This window comes from Sphaerodactylus townsendi, linkage group LG02, assembly GCF_021028975.2.
Source record: "Sphaerodactylus townsendi isolate TG3544 linkage group LG02, MPM_Stown_v2.3, whole genome shotgun sequence".
NCBI classification, from domain to species: domain Eukaryota; kingdom Metazoa; phylum Chordata; class Lepidosauria; order Squamata; family Sphaerodactylidae; genus Sphaerodactylus; species Sphaerodactylus townsendi.
The window spans coordinates 98,182,756-98,206,639 of record NC_059426.1 but is presented as its reverse complement, the minus strand read 5'-3'; the positions used below and the strand labels follow the sequence as shown (position 1 = coordinate 98,206,639).

Genomic DNA, 23,884 nt, shown 5'->3' with positions numbered 1-23,884 from the left:
ACAGGCAGTGTATTCAATGCAGATGATTTCCATTAAACTTCCAACAGCACAAACAGGGGGCAAATGATGGATGATCTATGGACTTTAATGCCCTGAACTAGGTGCAGAAGCAACTGTAAGACTTACAGTTACAAAACTTATCACAGCTACTGGGCAGTTGTACAGCTGCTTGGTTCAGTGCTCTATCTGGGAAGCAAACAAGAAGGGGAAAAGGATCCAAGGGTTTACTTGTTAGCAGGTCATGATGGCCAAACAATATATGCTCACTTTGTATGTGTGCATGCTTGCCACAAAGTTCTTAGAAGACATGAATTAATTCAAAGATTGCAAGATCCTGTATTTCCAAGTGGAGGTATGTGGATTTCATCTGACCTCTTATAGCTCTTCCCATCTAGTGACTCCAGTGCGCTCACACAAACCTTTCTCTGATGTACATGTGCTGTCAGTCTGAACAAGGAGCAACTACACCATGATAGTGATCACATCATAGCCAGTTCATCTTATGTTACATGGTGACTCACAGTGAGATACTTTTTTCATCTCTTGAGAGCAGAAGAAATTCCCCATGAGATGGGACGGATTGTTAACAGGTTACCTGTTAATGATTGCAGCTCCTCATTACATCCTGGCTGATCATACATTTTGAATGGTTTCAAGGATACATTATACAGTGGTGTTTTTTTTAGCATGACACATACATTGGGGTTTTTTTCATTACATTAGTAGAAAAAGCAAATATATAACTTTTATAAGACCATCCATTCAGTTCCTTTCTTCTATTATATCCATGTATAGCACAAATAGCATGTAAGAATTGTTTTCTTTGGGGAGATGTTTTGTGTGAAAGCCCATTCAAGGATATGTTTCCACAATCCAATCCCAAGTTCTTGTTTTCTTCAATGCCTTGTTTTGTTCATGCCAATCCTGGCAATGTGGGGTTCTGATTTTCATTTGTACCATGTAATTTTGGGGGGGAAGGGTGGAATGTCCAAATCAATATGTTGTTTGAGTGTGTAAAAGGTGATGGGAGTTACACCATGGCTTGAATCCAAACCAGAACAAACACTTGTACATTTCTTGTAAAGACCTTTGCTGCCTTCCTCCCACTTTCTGTTGTTCCCTGCACCCCACAAAAACTCCCTTATGAAGGTCTGGTCATAATAAGGATGAAGCACAGTGAGTAGATTGAAGCAAGCTGGCAAAATTGAAGCCAGTGCCCCTCCCCCCACTTGTGTACACACTGAAGTGTTAGATGCAATCCCATGTGGGGCACAGGGTGGGACAAATGAAAGTTATACAGCATGGGCATTATTCCTTCTATCTTCCCTCACTTTTGACACACCAGCAACATAGCTATTCAGCCACCCAGCCATGATATTAGCAGATAGAAGTTGCCTGAGGAAGAACAAAGGGAGGAGTCAAGAGTTAAAGAACTGGGTACTTTATGCTATACCATCCTAGATATATCTTTCAAGGGTAATAGTAGGTTGCAAAATGCTAACTAATCACAGTAGAAAAAGCTATCTGCAGTCAAATGTTGTATTAATTTTATATCAGTTCAACTGGCATTGCTGTCCCATAGAATTTTGAAATTGTAAAAGGTTTAGTTCAATATCTGAAGGAGAAAATCCATTTAAAATCTATACAATACTACTTATTCACAGTGTTCAAGGGAAAATAGGAATTTTCACTACTCTCATTCTTAGCTCATAACAATTCAGTAATTGATACCATAACTAACTTCATACCATTTTCTCTCTTTCAGTATTGTAAAAATTCTTTAGAAATAACAAATAAGAAGATCTCTGCCTTTTCTCCATCAAAGAATTTAAATGTCCAACAGTTGAAACTACATTGATAGACAGTTTGAAGTTCACTTTTCCCCAGTGTAGAAAATTTTAAAATTCTAGCTGTCATAAGTAAATCAGTGCCCTCAATATGCTTTTTTGATTCTCAAAGTTTTACAGTATTCTAGAAGAATCACTATAGGACCCATCAAAACAACTCCAGTCGGTACCTTCTGATATACAAATTTCTAAAATCCTGGAAAAGAAACATGACCACCAAATAAGGAAAAGATAGTTTTCATATGCCCACAGAAGCAACAGGTAGGAGATATATCTAAGGATTGTTCCATGTAATTCTCCATGGCATAAGGTACCATTGAGACATAACCTTTTAATAGTTTTCAGTTAGTAATACACAAGATTACTATCTCATACCAAATGGCCAAATGTCCTTGCTTCCCTCTACACTTAGATCTTTCTCCCATTTTTGTAATAGCGATTTCCTTTTTATTTAAACCACAGTTTAAAACCTGGCAGTTTTGTTATGGTAAGGAAACTCTTTTTAGAACTTAGCTTTCATGTCACAGCTACAACTTCCAGAGTTCCCCATGGAAAGGTGGAATGCTCATATAACCAGTTTAATTCTGTGGTGTTGATACACTCTACTTTGTAATTATTAACAGTCAGCAAAGGAATAATAACTAGATACTATGACTTCCCAATAATTTCCTGAGAGTACTGTTTACAGAGGAAGACAAAAGTTTGGAAGTAGCTTTTAAATATTCTATGTTTATCACATAGCAGCTGTGCCCAATGAAATGGATGCTTAAGAAGGCTTTCTGTGGAAGCCATGTCAGCATGAATCCTTAGCCTTGCTATATCTGAAGTCTGTCACAGCGTGCTGATTTCATATTGTCAGCCAATGGCCTGGCACAACTGCCAGATTTGTAATCCAAGAAAAAATATCTAATACACTTAAGATGTACTTCTCCAGTTACCTTGTTTGAAGTCTGTTCTACAGGACACTTTCACCAGGTGGAATCTTCTGTTTTCACATGACAATTTGCTCATTTAGAAATATCACCACATGCATTCAGTGTGCTGAGTTCTTAGCTTATCACTTCAGAAAACTACCTCAAAAATCCCATATGTTCATGTAATCTTGTTGCCTGTGGCAATTAGAATGCTCTCACTATGCTCTTAAGGAACAGGCTTTTTAGTGTCTGTTGACCATAGAGTTCTGATTCCAAACTGTATGAGACTATCTATCCATTTGCGTACCTATGGTTCTTTTTCAAAATAATGTTTCCTACAACTTCTTTTAGAAAGTTAACAATGACTCATGGGATATGAAATCTTTAGAAGTCTGAGAGAGATTAGAGGAAATACATTGCAATGGAAAAGGGGCTTTAAAAAATCATTTATACCACACAACACATGCTGTCATTTACAATGATTAATTATCATCATCAGCCAGGAATACAGTAAGCTGTATTGTACAGATCATGCTGAGTTCTCTATTTCACTACAGATAAATAAACATGTTTATGTTGGACTCCACCTTGAACATCCCCTACAAAAAATCCACTGAAATGAATAGTAGCATGCAATAGAACTAATGCCTCCTATTTACTAGGAACAAGAAGCAAAATGAATGGTAAAAGCTCAATTAACTATGTTTGCTATAATTACAAAAAGGAAAAGTAATACCAATGAATAAATGTAATTTTTTTTGTTCTGCTGTGTTTTCCCTTTAATTGCTGGAAAGTAATTTTCATTTCTTTGATATTTGAAAGGGAGAAGAAGAAGAAAAAGAGTTTGGATTTATATCCCCCCTTTCTCTCCTGTAAGGAGACTCAAAGGGGTTTACAATCTCCTTTCCCTTCCTCCCCAATCCCAACAACAAACACCTTGTGTGGTGGGTGGGACTGAGAGAGTTCCAAAGAACTATGACTAGCCCAAGATCACTCAGCTGGCATGTGTTGGAGTGCACAAGCAAATCTAGTTCCCCAGATAAGCCTCCAAAGCTCAAGTGGCAGAGTGAGGAATCAAACCCGGTTCCCCAAATTAGAGTTAGGGAGGACTGTTGAAACTGAATGGAAATCAAAGAAGTCACAACCAAATGAAAACAAACATAATTGTGAAAAGAATATGTATAATAGAAAATATGGTAAAAACAGCAAGAAATTTAAAATATTAACTAGACAAGGATATTTGGTAGTATACAGTTGCATGCACTAATATTTCCTTGGAATGAGTGAATGACTGAAAATCTGTCTAACTGCAGTGATGGGGTTAGGAAAGGAATTTGCTCCCATGTTATACTGACTAGTAATTTAGATGTTTCCTTTGCTTTCTCCCTATTGTGTATGGATCAGCTCATTTGCATGAGGCATCCAAAGCTACTGCTCTGTAGGCACCTCTTAATATGCATCTGCTCTCTACTTGTAAATCATTTGAATGTGGATGGTTCTGAAAGGTAGAAAATCTTGTCTTTGGGCAGGAGATCGGAATAAATAATCTTTCAGTCCATTCTGACTCCATTATATTCTGGGCAACCAACTTCACACAGATAAGAAGATTCTCAGTGCAATGTTTACCAGTAGAACGAATGACTGTGAAGTACCCAATCTAGTTGAGTTTGGTAGGCAACTGTAACTGTTTCCTCAAATCCAAGTACTGATTAATAAATAATTGGAAACTTTTTAATCAGTTAAAGAAGCCTCCCATGGAGAAGATGGGAATAATATTCACTCAAGATAATTTGGTATCCCCCTCCCCCGCCCAAAAGGCTTGATGTGGTTTAACTCAACAATTATACTTGTTACACAAGAATTCCATACACTCGTAAAAAGGAAGAGGCACAAATTGCAACTCACAAATCATTAACATATCATAGTGACTTAAGATCATCCTCATAGACTAGGTTCCCACTTACAAATTCATATACATTACTTGATTTCTCAACAGTGGATTAATTTACAATTGAGGAAGGTTCACACATGAATGTTCCTCAGTTAAATATTGTAACATCACATAGGCCCCTTCCACACATGCAGAATAATGCACCTTCAACCCACTTTCAATGCACTTTGAAGCTGGATTTTACTGTACGGAATAGCAAAATCTACTTTTAAACAATTGTGAAAGTGGAGTGAATGCACATTATTCTGCATGTGTGGAAGGGGCCATAGCAGTGGCATAGCGCCCAGGGGGCTGGGTGGGGAGCGATTCCCTGAGCGCGCGCTTTGCAGAGTGTGGCTATGATGTGGCGAGGGCATGGTGGGGGAATTTTGGGGTGGGGCAGGGGCAGGCAGGGGCATTCCGGGGGCACAGGACAAGGGCGCAGTTCTCCCTTGCTCTGCCTCTGGGCCATAGTGATTAGCATGGGTCATAGATATAAAACTTTCACATCTTGTTATATTCTTGTCAAATGCAATGCTTTTCAATGGAATCAGTTCACTCATTTCACTGCCAGTCTCCATATGTATAATAACCAAGTGCAGATAAATTAAATAAGACAGAAGTCTTTCATTCCTCATTTAGTACTTTAGAAGTGCCATCCTAAGAAAAGTTACACCTTCTCTGCCCATTGACTTCAATTGACTTAAGTCTAGCTCTGTTTAGGATTACACAGTAACAGTTCAGCCAACCTTCCTTTACTCTTTATTTTCCCCCACCTGCAAAAAAAAAACAGAATAAAAGAGGGAAAGGAGAAATTGAATGAAAAGAAACCCGACTGCCTTGTGCATTTTCTAACTCAACAAAAGTCTACCAACAGTACAGTACATCTTCAAATAAAACTGAACATATGAGTAATTTGCTATTTGAATCTTCCTGGACACAACAGAACATTAGAACTTCACCAGACAGGCTGACATTTATTACAGTGAAAGAATCCTAGATAGACACTTGTCATCCACTGCTTAAGACAACATTTTAACTCAGGCATCTTTTATAAAGTCAATAACAATCACATCAAAGGGCAATCATGTCCAATGTTGGTGGCTGCCAATTGTGTTTTGAACAGCTGCAAGAAGCTTACCAATCTATGGAAATAGTTTCCTAGGGGGTTTTTTTGACACCCACATTTCTTTTTAATTATCTTCATGAGGCTGAGGTAGTTAGTGCCAGATCTATAGCACTTCTTAGATGTCAAAATGCCCACACACCTTATGCAATCCTTGGATTCCCGGCCCTCTTTCACATTCCTCTTAGCTGGTCCATCTAATTATCTGTTATCATGCCTGTATATCATGCATTATTCATGAATTTCAAGGTGTAAATAGCTTCTGATTTAAAAGACAAACAACATGTCTAATTACCACTGCATGCTCTTCTTCCCTTTCCATTGCAAGCAGAAAAGAAAGAAGCACATCAGCTTTTTTGAATGATGATTGAGAAATGGTCAATTACTGTTTATAATGATGCTTAAGTCCTCAGAAGTCTCCCCTGGATTCTGGACCAATTTACACACTTCAGTGATGTATAATCTCCTGTTCTGAGGCAGAGAGAGAGGGAAAGAAAATTCATTCTTTCCACATGTTATGTGAGGAGGGAAAGATCTGAAAAGGCATGCTAGCAAAAAAAAAAGTTGGAACTTAATATTACAGGTTAATTGTTCTGCTTGAATGTCAGAATAAATTGGACACCATAGGATAAAGGTTAAGCACTCAGCTGGAGAAACTGTGCCCTGAGTGCAAAGCAAAAAGAAAGTCAAACTCTCCAACTGCCCATGATGGTACAAGAAGGGAAAATGTTCCTGTGCTTTTGGACTTTTCATTTTGAACAGGAAATACTTTGGCTGCTGGAAAGGTCATGTCATCTCTGTACTAAACAGGATACTGGATTTTTGTTTGTTCACAGAATGTGTCTTTCTTATTTGCATGTTTCTCCTCTTGCATTATTGTCATTGGCTATTGCCACAGGCTATTTTTACTATTATTTTGTTAAGACAAAATCCAACCAAAGTTGAGCATTTACTGCTTTCAGTTGGAAAGATTTAAGCAAATGCTTATGTCATGCGTTTAATCTTAGTCTTCATGATTTCCTAGTTTCTAATTAAGCTCTAGTATCAGGCTAGGCCTGCACGCAGTGTCTCTAGTCAGAGCAGGGCGAGGACAAAAAATCATAAAGCCTCAGATAAAGTTTCTCCACTAAAGGAATCACCTGATAGGCTTAGCACCAACCAGCATGGGGAAAGAGCGCATGCAAGGGGGTGTGATTGTAATAAGGCTGAAAAAGCTGTGGGGGTAGATTTACTCTTGCCTTTTCTAGGAGCAAGCAAGGAAAGAAATGTTCCTTGTAGGATAGTCTCATTCTGCTCAACACGGCTCAGGAACTCTGAAGAAATGTAAGCTCCTTAGCTTGTTTGCTTAATGTGTTATTTCAACTCTTTTGATTTCTCCATGTGACTGAAATCTCAACTCCACACTTTGTCTATGCAAGCAGTTATATGCAGTTTCTCATTCACCCGGGGCAGAGAATTACCAGCCCCAAGTCCAAATTTTCTGCCTTAGAGGAATTAGAGAGCAGCATAGTGATGCTCTAGGGATTCCTCCTGGTCTATATTGTAAAGACCATAGAAACTAGCAGAGGCAGCCTAGAGCAGGGGTCCCCAAATTACGGCCCGGGGGCCAAATGTGGCCCCCTGAAGGCATTTATCCGGCCCGCCAGGCATGGCAGCGATGGCTCCATTCATGTGCAGTGAGGGCTCGAGGGAGAGGAGGAACCGGCCCCAACGGCTGTTGATTGCAATTACATGATGGTACCCCCAAATCTCCATGAATTTTCTGACCCAGAGTTGGAAACCTTACACGTGGCAACTCCTGCCCACCCGTCCCTCTCGGCTACTCCATGTTTTGCTCTCGGCTACTCCATGTTTTGCTCGCAGGCTTTCTGTTCCGGCTCACTCCCATTGGCATCAGCCAGGCTGGCGAATCGCTCGCTGGCTGCTAGGGAGGAGAAGAACCCAGGAAGATACCTAATCCTGGGTTAGATGGAATGCTTCATTGGGAAAGTTCTGCTTTTTTTTTTTTACAGGGGAAGGAATTCCACAGCCTCCCCAACAATATTTGGAGCCCACCCTGTACTTGACATACTTTGGTCACTGTTCTAAAAATAGACCATGACAGAAAGGCTGAAAGGTGAAATCAAACATTTTACAATCATTTGTGCATAGGAATTTGTTCATAGTTTTTTTTAGTCTGGCCCTCCAACAGTCTGAGGGTCAGTGAACTGGCCCCCTGTTTAAAAAGTTTGGGGACCCCTGGCCTAGAGCATCATCCAGAAATGACATCGCAACCTCCCTAAATTTACCCTCCCCAGGCACCACTCCCTTAAATCTCCTTGCATTTTTGGAACCCTAAATTTGTCTCTTTGTTTTCTAAATAAAATTAAGCCCCCGCTCTTCTTGTATAGTCATGTATAGTTGGAAAGCTTGATTCTCTTTTTTGCACTGCATTTAGAGTCTGTGTCATGCCTGGATGGTTTGATTGCAAAAGAAGTGGGTATGCATATGTGAGCTCTCAATTGAACCATGCCACTTGTTTAGCTGAATGAGCAGTGTGTGGGCCTCTTAAATTCTGCCTAAGATCTTTAAGTGGCAGGCATAGTGGCAGCTATCTGTTGATAGTGTGGGACTATGGTGTCAAGGCAAGCAATGGCTAAATGACTTCAGAGATGCTGGGAAGCAAAGTCTTCCATCTCTGATTTCCCCTGCCACTCTCTCCCTGAACCATCATTGCAGCTTAATCCTCCCACTGAAATCAGTGGGGCTTGATGTGTGTGTGTGTGTGTGTGTGTGTGTGTTCCATAGTGTGTTCCATAGTCACTTCCATAGTGCTAAACAGTACTTGGCATCATGTTCTTAACTTTTTTTATATATTATATTGAAAGCTGTATACAGTTGTTAAAAATAATTAATTGTGAACAAAATAACAAGTTAAATTTAGAAGGAAAGCACTAGAAGATTCATATAGTGGTTCCTGGCACCCTGATTTAATTCCACACATACATATTGTCATGCTTGTACTATTGCTCCTGTTTATGTCACATTTTAAAGCTATACAGTGGCATAGGAAATCAGATCCAAGCATTGTAAATTATCACATGACTCATTGGTTCACCACAAGTCAATGCTCATTAATTAAGATATTCGTATGTAAAAAAGGTTACAAAACTTGGTCTAATAATCAGGAGGGCCAACATTTCTACCCTTAGAAAGCCAAAGTGGCCAATCTTGAACCCTTTAGTTCAGTCTTTGGGTCAGACATTTGATCCTAAAACAACCGCACACCAGTAGTCTGCAAAATGATATCAACTTACTCTGTAGTTTTTATTGCAGCTAGAGGAACAGAATCAGGAAAGAATCCAGATTATTATCTTAGGCAAGGAGCTGTAACATGCAGACAGCACACTGGGAAACCATTTAGCCTGAAAGCTGTATAAAGCTAAATTTGCCACTTGCTGTTTGCACTTGACAACACATTTACAATGCAATATGCATCATAGCATCCCTTTTTACTAGCTGCAGCAATTCTTTTACCTGTATCGACAAAGAGGACATTTAGTGGAGAAAGTCCACCACCAGACTATGAGAATGTGAGTAGGCCAAAGCCAGTCCTTGATAATGCAAATAGGTCAAAACCTGGAAGTATAAATCAAGAAAAAGCTCAAAACAGTACTCAAGATTGGTCTGCTGTGGTGATGACAGACAGGGGATTTTCAAGAACTCTTTGTATTACTAAATGGCAACTGACATTTAAATAGTATCTGAAGGCCAATTCTTTGAGATATTTGCCTAATCCTATCACAAGCTCTAATTCATTCCATAGATTGGTACACATTCTTTTACATATATCATGGCCCTGCAAAAAGTTCCATAAAGAATTTTTGGGGGCACTCAGCTTTCTTGTTCATCACTGGGATGTGTGCTGAGTTGGAAAAGATAAAATAATGTTTTCAACCATATGTGTCTGTGAGATCCACACTGTTTCAATAACCTGTACCTACTGCTCATAATTTGTTTATTATAGGTAGGACTGTTTCTCATACTGTATCTTACAAGTAATGTGAGACTATGCCACATGATTGAAAACAGATCAATTTGTCAGAGAGTTGGGGTAGTTTGCAGATCCTTATTGAGGGTACAGTTGGTGGCAAACTATACTGTATACTGGTATACTGTAATAACAAAATGATCCTTATATGAAACTGTTACTTCTGAAAGCTCCCAGGTTTCCATAGGTTTCCAGACAGTCACCCAACCAGACCCTGACCAACTTTAATAATACAACAGGATCATGCACCCTCATGCCCATTCTTAGGAGTACCATATATACTCAGTATAAGCCAACTTTTTCAGCACATTTTTCAGCTTATACTTGAGTATATATGGTAATTCCAAGATGGCGGCCAGAGCTGGGGCTGCTGTGAGGATCCGGTAAGCATGTTGCTGCTTTTTTCTAACTCACCAGAGAGCTGTAAAAACAAGCTGTAAGGACAGCCTGCATAGCATTACAACTAGGTTGTGTGTGTGTGTGTGTGTGTGTTAAAAGAAACTGAGGCATTTCTAGATGAACACAATTCTTCATACAGTAGTTTACTGCCAAATACTGATGTTGCTGAAGACATTATTTGGAGCAAAGTTTAGGCTGACATGGCTATGAATCCCAGAATCATTCTACATTTGGAGGAAAACAGTGGTTCATTTGTGTTCCTAGAGTGCTGGAAAGCTGCTCATCCCTAATGCAAACTCTGTTAAGCAACTCTATCTCATCTTGCTCCCAAATATTCTGTTTTCAGCTGCTACTGAGTCAAGTTTGAAGGCTTATACTTGAGTCAATAAGTTTCCCAGTTTTTTGTGGTAGAATTAGGTGCCTTGGCTTATATTTGGGTTGGCTTATATTTGGGTCGGTTTATTCTCGAGTATATACGGTATTCCAAGATGCTAATGATTCACTTATTAAGAATGACAATATACAAACCATCTCCCCAAAAATATCTCACTTACAGCTGTCCTGGAATAAATGGACTGCAGATTGCAGCTATATGACGTCAATGAGGCTACTCTAGAGTAAGCAGCTAGAAGGATTGCAGCATAAGAATAGAAACAATATGTAAGCAGATGGAAATGTTAGCGCTGTCAACTATGACAGCTCACGAGCATGCATCACACATTTGTGAAATAATGAAAATGGGTGGGTAGTTGTTATGCTAACTCCATGCTGCCTGTTGTGTTTTTCTGACTCCAGAATCTGCTAGAGAACTGAGGGGGAACATGCTTATTTCTTCCCAGAGATATTTTCAGCATGCAGGGCAACCAGAGTAAGGTTTCTTTCTGGTTTGTGGGTGGAGGACAGACGTTCTCATATTTTAAATATAGAGATATTTCCAATGGAAACTGTTCAATACTGGGAATGCTGTCAAGTTAAAAAGGGAGTTCTCATAGGTCAGAGCCATGTGGGAATACATTTATTTCGGTGGGGGGGGGGGGTCAGTAGTAAGAGTAGCAGGGATGTTGTTGTCTTTGCCTATCAAGGCTGTGACCTGCAGTAGAACTAATTCAAAGTCCATCCACATATTTAATCTTAATGTTTTGTGGACTGGGCTGCTACATGCATACATTTCCTCATTTATTAGATTGCTGCAGGGTTGATTGACAAGGTGTATTAATCAATGACGACCTCAGTGCCAAATGATGATTTGCATAGGCACTCACGCAGGCAGAACAGTGTGTCACCTACAATACAGTGGCCAAGATTCAAAGAACTAAAGGCTTTAGTTCAGTTGTTAAAAAAAATGTAAAAAATCTGTGGGAGCTTTCAGTGGATCCAAGCTTTTTTTTTGATCCATGCTTAAGCTTTTCAAAAGAATCAGTTTTATTTACTTCATTTATCATCTGTCTTTCTCCCCAGTGGGGAGCCAATATAACCAGCTAAAATTATTTAAAGATGAGTTAATGTATGTGTGCTCATCATGCAACTGATGTACTCTTAGGTCTTTTTCAGACAATAAATATATAATTTCAATACACAATTGTAGAGGAGAGAGCAGGAGGATCGCAATGGTGGTTGTGCTGAACAGACTACAAAGAGACCTAAGTACATGTTAACTGTATAAACTTAGCTCTAAGTGCACAGAGTTCCTGCATAAAACAGGGTCACCAATCATGTGCATAGTTTGTATGTATGTACAGCTGCTCACAATAGCCCTGTTCCCATATTATAGCAAATGTACATACATCATGCATGTACATATGTACATCTACTTGCAAAGAACCACCGAACAACAATTTCACTTTTCAACTGAAACCAGGGACCAACACCTGGATAAATGTGGGCTTTGTATCACACTTTCAGCTGTACAAGTGTTGACTATAACACGAGAATTACTCAACGTAAATATTTAAAAAACCCTCAAGTGTACACTATACATGGATTGTATGTGCATTTACTGTAAAATGTGAACAAGACTATTGTTTGCTGACCAAGTGTCAGTCACAAGAAGGACCTGCTGATGTTATTCCACTTCCTTCCCACAAACATTCATGTCTAGTAGTCATACATTGACTGTCCAGAAGGGTTTTGATGATAGAAAGATGAATGTATAAACTTTGTTAAAAAGCATTGTGTTCAAGATCATCAAAATTAAGGTCTATTTGTGTGAAAGGTTGCCCAAGGTCGGTACCTTACCAGTAACGTACTAAAACCAGGGCTCTTTATCCAGATACTCTCAAACAGCTGAGATTGTAAAATTTTATTAAAAAGGAAAATAAATAATAAAATCAGTTCTCTCTCAGCTTCTAGACAGTTCCAAGTACAAAGAAACAATACAATGCTATTCAGCCTAAGGCAGAAGAATAGTAAGAATAAAGGTAAGAACAACCATGAGAACATATCAAGAAGAATCCTTTATGAATCGCTCTCTATGAAATGGTGTCAGGGGTTTTATAGAATTGGCTCATCTAGACCATTTGACCAGTAATTAATCAATTGGCTATTGAATAGAGTCAAATCTTCTAGATATTGAGGGAGATGACCCCCACCTGAGCATTCTAGGAAATTAAGCCCTATCTGTCCGGTATAGAATGTGGCCTTGTAAAAGGGGGTTCTGTTATCTAAAAAATAACACTACTTAAACTAAACCCAAACACACTTTACAACTTTAGTGAGGTCAAATAGTTGCATTGTAAACAACCTAGCAAAACCAAATGGTTGCCTCATAAAATATCCTATATACAAGATAAATGATTCTAAGTAATTTTGAAGAAATATATATACTTCCTTCACAATTTTTGAAGGTATGTTCACACATTCAGGTCATCTACTGATGTTGCAGTCTTTGTGAGAGCATACTTATGTGAATCAGGCTTAAGTGGACAGTAATCAAATGTGTATTCAAATAAAATCTGGTGAGCTGTGGTAGCATATTCACATTCAGTCAGATGTATAATCTTTTCACAAAGTGAGTTCAGGTGAAACATATTCTTATGCAGGGGTCCCCAAACTACGGCCCGGGGGCCAAATGTGGCCCCCTGAAGGCATTTATCCAGCCCGCCAGGCATGGCAGCGATGGCTCCATTCATGTGCAGTGAGGGCTCGAGGGAGAGGAGGAACCGGCCCCAACGGCTGTTGATTGCAATTACATGATGGTACCCCCAAATCTCCATGAATTTTCTGACCCAGAGTTGGAAACCTTACACGTGGCAACTCCTGCTCCGCCCGTCCCTCTCGGCTACTCCATGTTTTGCTCTCGGCTACTCCATGTTTTGCTCGCAGGCTTTCTGTTCCGGCTCACTCCCATTGGCATCAGCTAGGCTGGCGAATCGCTCGCTGGCTGCTAGGGAGGAAGAACCCAGGAAGATACCTAATCCTGGGTTAGATGGAATGCTTCATTGGGAAAGTTCTGCTTTTTTTTTTACAGGGGAAGGAATTCCACAGCCTCCCCAACAATATTTGGAGCCCACCCTGTACTTGACATACTTTGGTCACTGTTCTAAAAATAGACCATGACAGAAAGGCTGAAAGGTGAAATCAAACATTTTACAATCATTTGTGCATAGGAATTTGTTCATAGTTTTTTTTAGTCCGGCCCTCCAACAGTCTGAGGGTCAGTGAACTGGCCCCCTGTTTAAAAAGTTTGGGGCCCCTGTTCTTATGTGTAACCCAAAGGTCTACATTTTTAATGCTTCAAACAAATATTCAGGTAGAAAAATATAATAAGCACTTGAAAAAAGATAGCCTGCATGACGGACATGAGAGATAGAAGGAAAGAAGAGATCAGCTTTATATTTGGAGCAAGTACATGTATCATTTGAAGAGCGAAACTGGAGAGAATCCAAGTTCAATTTGCAGCCAGGGAAAAACCACAATGTCTCCTGTTTATAATAATTTCTGCACACCACTATTGAGAAATCAAGTGATGTACTTCCCTCTGTGATCCATCTAATCTTCATTTTACAGTATATGGGTGGGAACTGCTGGGCACTGTACCCAGGAGTGTTTCATTTAATATGGAGCATACGTAAACACTCTGTAAACTAGTTGTATCTCCAGTAAAGTAATGAGATTTGCTGCTCTTTGACTTGCTCAGATTTTTAGATTTTGGGGCGTGGAAGTGTGGCAAAAATTCCCAGTAGTAGGCAAAATACTGAAAATAACTGGCTGCCCAAGTGCATACTGTGGTAAATTACCATTTGGTAAATGGATCTTCTCATAAACCATTGTTGCTGAGGCTGAAACAAACAATTTTGTCTGCATTTCTGCCTGCAACGTTGAAGCAATTCCAGTACTTCTCAAACATAGAGTTGCCAACTCTGGAATGGGAAATTCCAAGACCCTGTAGGGTGAAGATAGCTTAATTCTTTTAATTTAAGGACAGTACTTTAACATCATCAGTGAGACGTATTTGCAAGCAACTTGGGACTTGAGTATTAAAATGTCCTGAAGTCCATAGGATGACATGAACATAAATAATTACAGACAGCACTCCAATCCAAGACAGTACTCATGATCACGGTTATTAAAAAATAATGTTGTGGGAGGCATGAGTTAAGTCTTTCACTGGATCACAATGTATTTGCCCATGGGACATAAAAGCAGAATAAAAGATTCAGCTCTACTACTATAGTGTTGATTCTATTTAGTTGTAGAAAGCATTTTTTTCATATTGAAGACAAATTTAGTTCATTGCAACTAGTGTCCTGAGTGTCTTTTTTAAAGACACCGATGGCCATTTGGAAGCCCTCAAGAAGGTTCTGCCCAATTATGCTACTTTTAACTATCACCTGGCAACAGTACTAATTCAACAGTACTAAAACAACCTTCGACTACACAAGCTGAAATCATCACTGAAGCAAATACAACTGGAAATCTCTTGCAGGTGTCTATTAAGAACAGTAAAATTGCTGACCAAGAATCAACATAGTTAAGCAACCTACTGCTCATTCTGCCCTCCAAATGTCTTTGGGAAGCCCATGAGTAAGACAACCTCTGCCCATTTGTGTGTCCCCAAACTGTGTAGCTTTACTCTTTCTTCATGGGGAAAGCACCCGAACTTTCTAATGTACAGGGACCTGATATTTACATTTTGAGAAAATTAATTGAAGGGGGGGTGGAGGAGGGAAATTAATTAGCATGGAATCCAAGTGAAAAATGAATACGTAACGTGGAAGAAATATTATCAATACACATGAGAGTACTGAAGCAACAATTCAATGCTTAGCTGTTGTACTACAACAGGGGTGTCCAACTCTGCCCTTCCAGATCTTCATGGACTATGGATCTTCAGGGACTATGAAGTCCATGGACTTCAGGAGCAGCAGTGGCATAGTGGTTAAGAGCAGGTGTACTCTAATCTGGAGGAACTGGGTTTGATTCCCCACACTGCCACCTGAGCTGTGGAGGCTTATCTGGGGAATTCAGATTAGCCTGTACACTCCCACACGTGCCAGCTGGGTGACATTGGGCTAGTCATAGCTCTTCAGAGCTCTCTCAGCCCCACTCACCTCACAGGGTGTTTGTTGTGAGGGGGGAAGGGCAAGGAGTTTGTAAGCCCCTTTGAGTCTCCTGTAGGAGAGAAAGGGGGAAATAAATCCATCTCTTCTTCTTTTTCTTCTTCTTCCCTGATGGGATTTGTAGTCCATGAACATCTGGAGGGCTAGAGTTCGGCACCCCTGTACTAGAATATAAGAAAGTGGTCTAGTAGTCAGAATACAGGATCGAGGAAACAGGGGTTCAAATCCACCCACACCTATGAAGGTTCATAAGGCCACATTCAGTGGTGGGATTTAGCAGGTTCGCACCACTTTGGCAGAACCAGTTGTTAAAATGGTGCTTGTAAACAACCAGTTGTTAAGTTATTTGAATCCCACCACCGGAACTGGTTGTTAAATCATTTGAATCCCATCACTGGCCACATCCACTTAGTGATCTTTAGCAAGTCATTGTCTCTTCGTCTAATCTACCTGACAGAGTTGTTAAAAGGCAAAATGGAAGAGAGAATTAAATCTACTGAGCTCCTTGGAGGAAAAATAGGATTTAAGAGCACTCCTAAACCCCCTGGTGGAAAAGGTGGATTTAAATGTTATGCCAGTAAATACTAAGTCAAATGATCTGTGGTTTTTTGAAAGAGGCACAGATCCCATCTACTTTTGAAAGGGGCACAGATCCCATCTACTTTCTTTTCAGTTTGTGACCTTGGGGAAGTCTCTCTCCATTGATTCCAGCATTCAGCTTCTAATGGTGGTTCATCACATGCCTTTGGAATCCTAGAAACAAGATTTGAGAACCTTCCATTGTTGTTTCTTCCCAGTATCTAGTATTCACACTACCTTTGAACGTGGAGTTTCCATTGTTGACTGAGAAGAGGGGTTTTCATTGGCACAATTGGGGAGGAATAAGTATGCTTTGAATGGACAGACCCAAGGAACCATGTGGTGGGACTGTTCAGATAGGGAAGGGAAGCCATATAGCAACTCCAGCTACCAAGGCAAGATTATGTCCTGACTGACAGAAGAGGAAGAGTTGGATTTATATCCTCTCTTTCTTTCCTATGAGAAGGGAAGCTCATGCTTTAAATATACTTGTCAATTCTGGCACATGTGCTGAGTAGAACCAGCTGTTGATATTAACAGAAAGCAAAAAAAGAATGTTGAATTTTAATGCTATATGTTCAAAAATCATTCAGAACACAGAACAAGCATAAAAGAGTCATTAATTGCAGACAGGCAAGGCAACACATGTTTTTTTTTTTAAGTTTTCTTATGTGGCACAGTAACAAATGGATCTTCATTTCCAGTTAGTGCGACTGGAGTAACTAAGAAACCTCCGTTTCCATCCATGTACAATCATTTTCTCAACAAATGGTACACTTCAGTTGGCAGCAGAATATCAGGGCTGATTTATTTATTTAATTAGAGATCCCTCCCATCCCCTTCATGCAGCTAAGCCATGTAACATATATAGGATAATGTCTACTATGCAACCTGTGAAGCAATGGCATACTCCTGAACATGTGCAGAATGATTTCCATCACTGTTACCAATCTCCATACATGTTGAATTAGCATTAAAGATTTCCAGGGGACTTCTCCCTGAATGTTTAAATATCAGTACCCCTCATTTTACATTCCCCCCTCCCATTTTATTTATTTATTTATCTATTTTTATTTATTTATTCAATTTTATAGGCCGCCTCATCCCCAAAGGGGCTGATCGGGGCTTTGGACACGTCAAAGGGGCTGATCCGGGGCTTTGGTCACGTCACTCTCTTGCAGCATCACTTTCCCATCTGTACCATGGGTATGGCAATAATGACTTATCTTGGGGAAAGTCAATACATGAGCCAGGTATTTGTTCTGCAGCTCTGAATGCCTTCTAGCCATAAGCATCTCCAAGTTTCATCTGGCGCTCCTGTTTCTCGACAGACCTGCTTTTCTGAATAGCTTATTTATGAAGCCCATTTATTTCGAGGCCAAAAGGACCTGCCGAACCAGAAGCGCTCCACTAGAGACCACTGTACCCGGGCTTTAGCTTTTACAGCGAAGATTTCCCCAGTCTGAACTTGAATTTCTTGTTAGAGTAAGAAGGAGGGGGGGGGGGGAGGGAGGAATCCTTTCTCAGAGCTCCACAGACCTACAATTTTCTCGCTTCAGCTGTCAGCTAAATTGGTAATTCCTCTAAAAGGATAATATCCCCCTCCCTGGTGCAGTCAACGGAAAGCTTAGCAACTGAGGACGGTTGTGCAACACACGCGCAGAAGCGAAGTGAATCCTGCAATTAAGACTCGACGGCGGATCTCTCTGGCTTCTCTCCACCCCTTCCCCATCAATCAAGTCAGCCGCGAATGTCACAATATTTACTTTTGTGACAGCAGCGAATTAGAAATCTGAGAGGGAGAAAGAAAAAAAATCGCGCGCGGCGCCTTTAATTGCTCTCCGCCCCTCCGCCTCTGGCGCGCTCACTCCGTGCGCCACGGCTCTTCTGCTGAAAGCTTTCAGCCCCGCAGATCCGTATTTAAAGGAGCACCATCTGGGCAGGTGGGAGGTGCTGGTGATGCCGCTACCTCGGAGTTCCTTTGCAGCACGTTTGAGATTGCATCAGATGGAGCAGAAATCCCCCCTCCGGCTTCTCCTCCGCCCTCCTCCTCCTCTGTTCTCTCTCCCCCCCCCGCCCCCAACGAGGCTTTCTGGTCCCCGCGGGCCGGGGGACGCCTCCCAAGTCCTCGGAGTTGCTTCCTAATTGTCCCCGGCTTCCTAATTGTCCCCCACCCGAGCACCCTTGTCGCTCAGTGCGTAGGCGCCCTTTGGCCTGCCTAACCACACCCTGCTGCGAAACTCCCCCCCTCCCGCCACCCAGCGAGCCGGCCTGCTTGGGATTCTCCCTCCTTCCCTTAGCTACGTGATGGCCAGCGCACCGGAGGAGACGCTCACGGCCCCAGGAGCTGCGGTGGTAACAAGGTGGGAGGAGGAGGAGGAAAGGCAGAGGGATCTCGCCTCTCGGAGCCGGAGTTGAGACGGGAACAAAGAGCGAGGCCGGCAAGGAGGAGGCGTCCCCCCGCTCTCCAAGAGTTGGACTCGGAGCTGGGAGGGGAAGGAGCTGGCCGAGTCGGCGGAGACTCCCGGGAAGGCCACTTGCCTGGCAATTTCCCCGCCGGCTAATTGCTAATCCCGGCAGCTGCGGCTTGTGGGAAGGAAGTGAAGCTGCTCCGTGCTTAGCCAAGAGGTCCCCAGGCAGCCTCTCCCCCGCCCCTCGCCATCACCCGCCCCCTTGATTTGTAACACTTCCCGCCTCCCTGCTCGGGGGTGGGCGAGGAGGGAGCTTGGCCGGGGTTTCCGCCTGCGAGCCTCCTCCGCTGGCCGAGGCTGGACTGCCAGAGCCCCGCGAGGCCCCCTCCTCCGCTGCCGCACCCGCAGGAGGCCCACCACTCGCCTCCTGCCCAGTTTGCGCCGCGCTCAAGGATGGGGGACCCGACCCGAAAAGGGCTCAGCTGCGCTCCCTGGCTCCTTGCGACGGTGCGCCGAGGGGATGGGGGCGAGGGAAATAAGGTGGGGAAAGAGAGCAATCGCGGAGGAACCAGAGGGGGGACCCCGCGCCAAAAAAAAAAGCCTCTCTACCTGCGAGCAGCGGCTCCCGGCTGCTCCAAACTGCTGACTTTCCGTAGCTTATTTTTAGCCCGGAGACTAAATATTATTAGCTACATTTCTACGTAGGAAGAATCGAAAGAGGAAAGGGGAGGGGGAAACGAAAAGCAGGAAGACTGGAGCGGAAAGAATGGAGTTTCCAGGGGGGGGGGGGGTTATGCACCGGAGGGATTAGAAACACCCCACGATTTCTTTTTTAAAAAAACCTCCGAAGCTAGAGGTTATTCGTTTGAACAAAGCGCGACGCGTGAATGCGATCGCCATATGAGACATGTAAACACCGAAAAGAGACCATTGAAGAAATGAATGTTCGGCGTGAGCCTACTATCTCCATATCAATGACTACTATCTCCATATCTACGTATCACTTCCATCTATCCATGATTCGTAACTGCAGCGGTCGCCAGAAGATTAACCCTTTCTTGGGCACACAACAGACACCCGCACACACACAGAGGCACACGGTCCCACAGCCCACACAGACAGGAGGCAATTGGAGGGGGGGGGGGGGTCAGCCCCAGAGTTCGCTCAACTCCTAGGAGTGAAATCGCGTCTTCCTCTCCTACCTTTTTCCTCTCTTCCCGAGGGCGCCCAGATCGGCTAGCAAGATAACCAAAACTCGGCAAAGAGAAGCTAACCCCCCCCCCCCCCCCCCCAGCTGGAGAAGGGAGACGCGCACATAGACGCACGCACGCGGGCAGAAGGGGGCGAGCCGTGCCTCGGGCTTACCTTCGTGACGGCTAACCCACAACCAGTGGCTAGATCCGGTGGAGAAGTACTCGCATCTCCCAAAGTTCCCCCGACCCGTCGATACCAACACCGCGGCCGAGCGCCTGCAGGACTCTGTCCGGCTCTCGCTCTCGCCCTATCGCGGCCCCCAACCGCTCCGAATTCGATTCCGATCCAGCCCAGCTTCACCACAACCGGGACGCGGTTGGAACTGCGAGGGAAGCGTCCGTCGGATCGGTTCTGCCTCTCTCTCTTCCAGCCTGATGGTATCAGTCTGAAACCAGGTCCAAGCTCGCTGCTTTTTAACGGCTCCGGGAATCACTCCGGAGGGGAGCCGGGTACCTGGGTGCCTCCACCTCAGCCAAACCCATTGCCTCTGTCCAGGGTGCTGATCGATATCCCCCCTCCTTCTCCACCCAGCCAGCCGCCCTCCCCTCCTCAACGCTCCAGGAAAGGTGGGGAGGGGGAGTCAAGAATTTATATTTTAATGAAGTGACACGCGATACGGGTTGCGCCTATTCTTGTCCCTTCCCCAGGCTTTGTCACGTGAGGATGGCTTTGCCAAAAGAGCCCTGTAAATAGATGATCACATGTTGAGTGGACCCTTCGCTCAGCCTGAGGCTCACCCGTTTCCTTGAGGAGGTCTGGTAGACTTTCTAGCCCCCCCCCTTCTTTAAAACCCCCCAAACGCTCCGATCCAACACTTCCCCTCCATTCCAGGTGTTGGGGAAATGTCCATATCCAACAACAGCAACAACCAGAAGAACTACCATCAATCACCACCAGTACCATCACCAGCCTTCATCACCACACAGGGTGAAAGTCTAAAGCGACACTTCACCCCAAGAACTCCCCTGCATCCCTAGGAGAAGCTCCAAGTTTCTCATACGCAGCCTTAAATCAAAAGCGCGTTGCAATTAAAGTTGGAGGATCTTTTCCTTTTCTTTCTTTCTTCTTTTTTTTTAAAACCGCACGCATTCACCTGGCCTCTGAGGCTCGCATTATACTTGGTAAAATTAAAGTGCTACCGGGAAAAGGAGGTGGGGGGCGGGGGAGAGGCTGGAAAAAGGAAAAGCTGAGCTATGAACTACTGTTGTCAGGCAACAGTCTCAGGCTTTTCTCCAAGCTTTAGTTGGTTTTTAAAAAAAAGAAGGTGGAGGAAATGTCTTCTCTTAAAGCACTAAAAGGAAAAGCCCCCAAATATCTGTTTTGGGTACTTACCATTGTTTCTTTGCTGTCCTGGAGACAGAAGTGCCTTAAAATCCAGTCTCTCCAACAGATGCTGGGAGGTAATGTGTCTCGTTTGAAGTCATCATGTGAGAAGTTCTGCTTTGCTCAGTGGATCGCCCACCACTTGGTGTGACTTATGAATCTAATAACAACCCTTTGCAATATCCGCAAGCCTCAACTCTCCACCACCTTGGTGACTACAGCAAGACAGAAAGCGAGTGGCTGACAGGGAGTTCTTTAAAGCCCGATCTAGATTTACGCAAACGCCTTAGCTCACAGACACGTTTCCCCTTTGGGTTCTTCTTCTTACGTGATCTTAATGAACGAGAAGGGGTTGGCAACCAGACCCAGCAAGCACAATCTAGAAGAGAAAACGTGCCTCTCTCTCTTTCTCTCTCGCTCACCGCCTCCCTCCTGGCACGTTGGGAGTGGGCTACAAAGTTCTCCGCGAAAGTCTTTTCAGGACACCCCTCTCCACGCACACTCTCTAGCATGAGTAAAGTCCAACTCACTTTGCCTCTCTAACCCGCCTGGGCTGCTTGCAAGCAAGATGAGCCGGCTGGAGCTTTGCATTTGGTGGTGGCAGGTAAGGAAGCAGCCGGCTTTTTTCCCATGTCACTTTCACTCTAGCTGAACACACGGACGGCACTCCGGGGACTTGTTGCATCCGAGCAGAGTGGAGGCAAACAGGCGGAACTATGCAGGTGGCACGGCTAAAGGAGGAAGATAGGGAGGGAGACGGGCAGATGGTGGATGGAGAGAGAGAGAGACAGATGCCTTATGTGCGCACACTCGCACACTGACACACACACTGGGCGGTGTGTTTAGATACACCTGCACACACATCTACATGACTATTAATGAAAGGATTGTCCGAATGTATCAGAGAAAGAAAGAAGCGTTCTTCTGTGCTCTACACATGAGTTTAGAACCCGGGCAGAGGACTGATCGACATGGAAAGGTATACACAGGGTAAAATGCTGGCGATTGGGTGGACGAGCAGACACGTGTTTCTCCTACCTGTGCACATGCTTCAGTTCTATACCTGAATACTCATGACTTCAAGGGAGCCTGCTTCCAAGTAGAAGTTATTCGGATTGGGACTTGGTGCCTGGATCCTATGCCTCTTTAACTTGGAAGCCTGTCTCCCTTTTCCCCAAGGGACATTTTCCCCCCAAGTAAGTGTTTTTTTCCATTTCAGTCTTTCAGCCCAATTCTAGGCTGTTTTACTCGGATGTAAATCCTGATGCGTTTAATAGGACTCCCTAGTAAGCATGCATATGACTGAATCCATTAGCCAGCTCCAGTTATTAATCTCTGTATTACATACTATTGACTCTTATCCATCTGTCCCTCCTGTAGCCATTACCTGTTTGTATTGATCTACCTGTCATGACCACCCACCCACCTGTCCTTTTATGAGTTTGTTTTCCACCTGAAGATGGATAGTGCTGGATCTGGTTCTGAAGGTCCTGGATTCTGGTTCTGGCTGTACCAGTATTCCATGGGTAGTCCTGGGAAAGTCATGAGACTCAGCTGCCCATCCTGCAAATGGACATTTCAACGACCTACCAAATAGAACACTGCAAAGTAGTGTACACCCTGGAAAGTTGTGGACATTCAAAATATTATTCTTTATCTGCCTAGATATCAATCTAGGCAGCCAGCTATTCACTCACCTGGTTTTCAGTTTTCCTTCTCTCCCTTCATTACACAATGACACTTCTAGGTAAGAACTGGTTGCAGTTTCCCAACCACTGGGGCTATATCCTATGGTGGGACAAAGACTGGAAACCCCTAATTGCAAAAAATATGAGTTGATGGGAAGGGTCCCCAGTCCCCACCCCACAGATAAAACCAAGAAAGCAATTCAGAGGCACAGTCTAAAGACTGCATGAAGTTGCCTCCAGGATGCTTTAATGGCTTCGCTGCCTCTTAGCTGTGAGTAACGGCACTTGGTGTAGCCAGCTTGGCGTCTGGGGCTGCGGGAGAGAAAGCCTGTGCTAGCTCGGTTGAATTACCCAGAGAAACATTTTTCCATCACTCCCAGTCTCTTCCAGTAAATTGATTAGCAGCAATTGAGTTAATCCAATTATGGAATCAAATTATGAAGATGATTAGAATCTGCAGATTATTGAGCCCTAGTGAGTTGCTCAGCACAGGGTTCCCCGGGGGGGGGGGGGCTCCTTTCTCAGGGGGTCTTCATAACTGAGCTGCAGAAGTTAGATCTGTGACAAGGGACCAAACAATCCAGTGCATCACGATTCAGCACTTTTAAGTCTCATTGAAAGCCCTTTTAGTAATTCTCTGGGTTGCAACCTCTGAAATAGGATTGTGAGGAGGGGGGCGGAGAGATTAGCAGGGATTTGGGAGGAACACCCTCACATTCACATTTGGATTCAAGGCAATAGAAATGCCTGCAGAACAGCTGGAGAACCTGCAGAACATCTGGAGTGAATGACTGGTGTGGAGTTCTCAGAGGGAAGAGGGACTAT

General features: G+C 43.2%; 1 protein-coding gene across 3 annotated transcripts in view; it reads right to left on the bottom strand.

Moving 5' to 3' along the window:
• BDNF (brain derived neurotrophic factor) overlaps nucleotides 1-21,682 on the bottom strand; it is an 87,423-nt gene extending 65,741 nt beyond the window's left edge. Inside the window, exon 1 of one of the 3 annotated variants that reach the window (XM_048485997.1) lies at nucleotides 21,381-21,682. In XM_048485997.1, the coding sequence (XP_048341954.1) occupies nucleotides 21,381-21,383 (3 nt within the window). In that variant the 5' untranslated portion in view covers nucleotides 21,384-21,682. Of the gene's footprint in view, nucleotides 1-9,333; nucleotides 9,354-20,159; nucleotides 20,383-21,380 lie in introns of those variants that run through there. The other 2 variants (XM_048486000.1, XM_048485996.1) reach the window with 2 other exon arrangements.
• Between the last annotated feature and the right edge of the window lie 2,202 nt (nucleotides 21,683-23,884).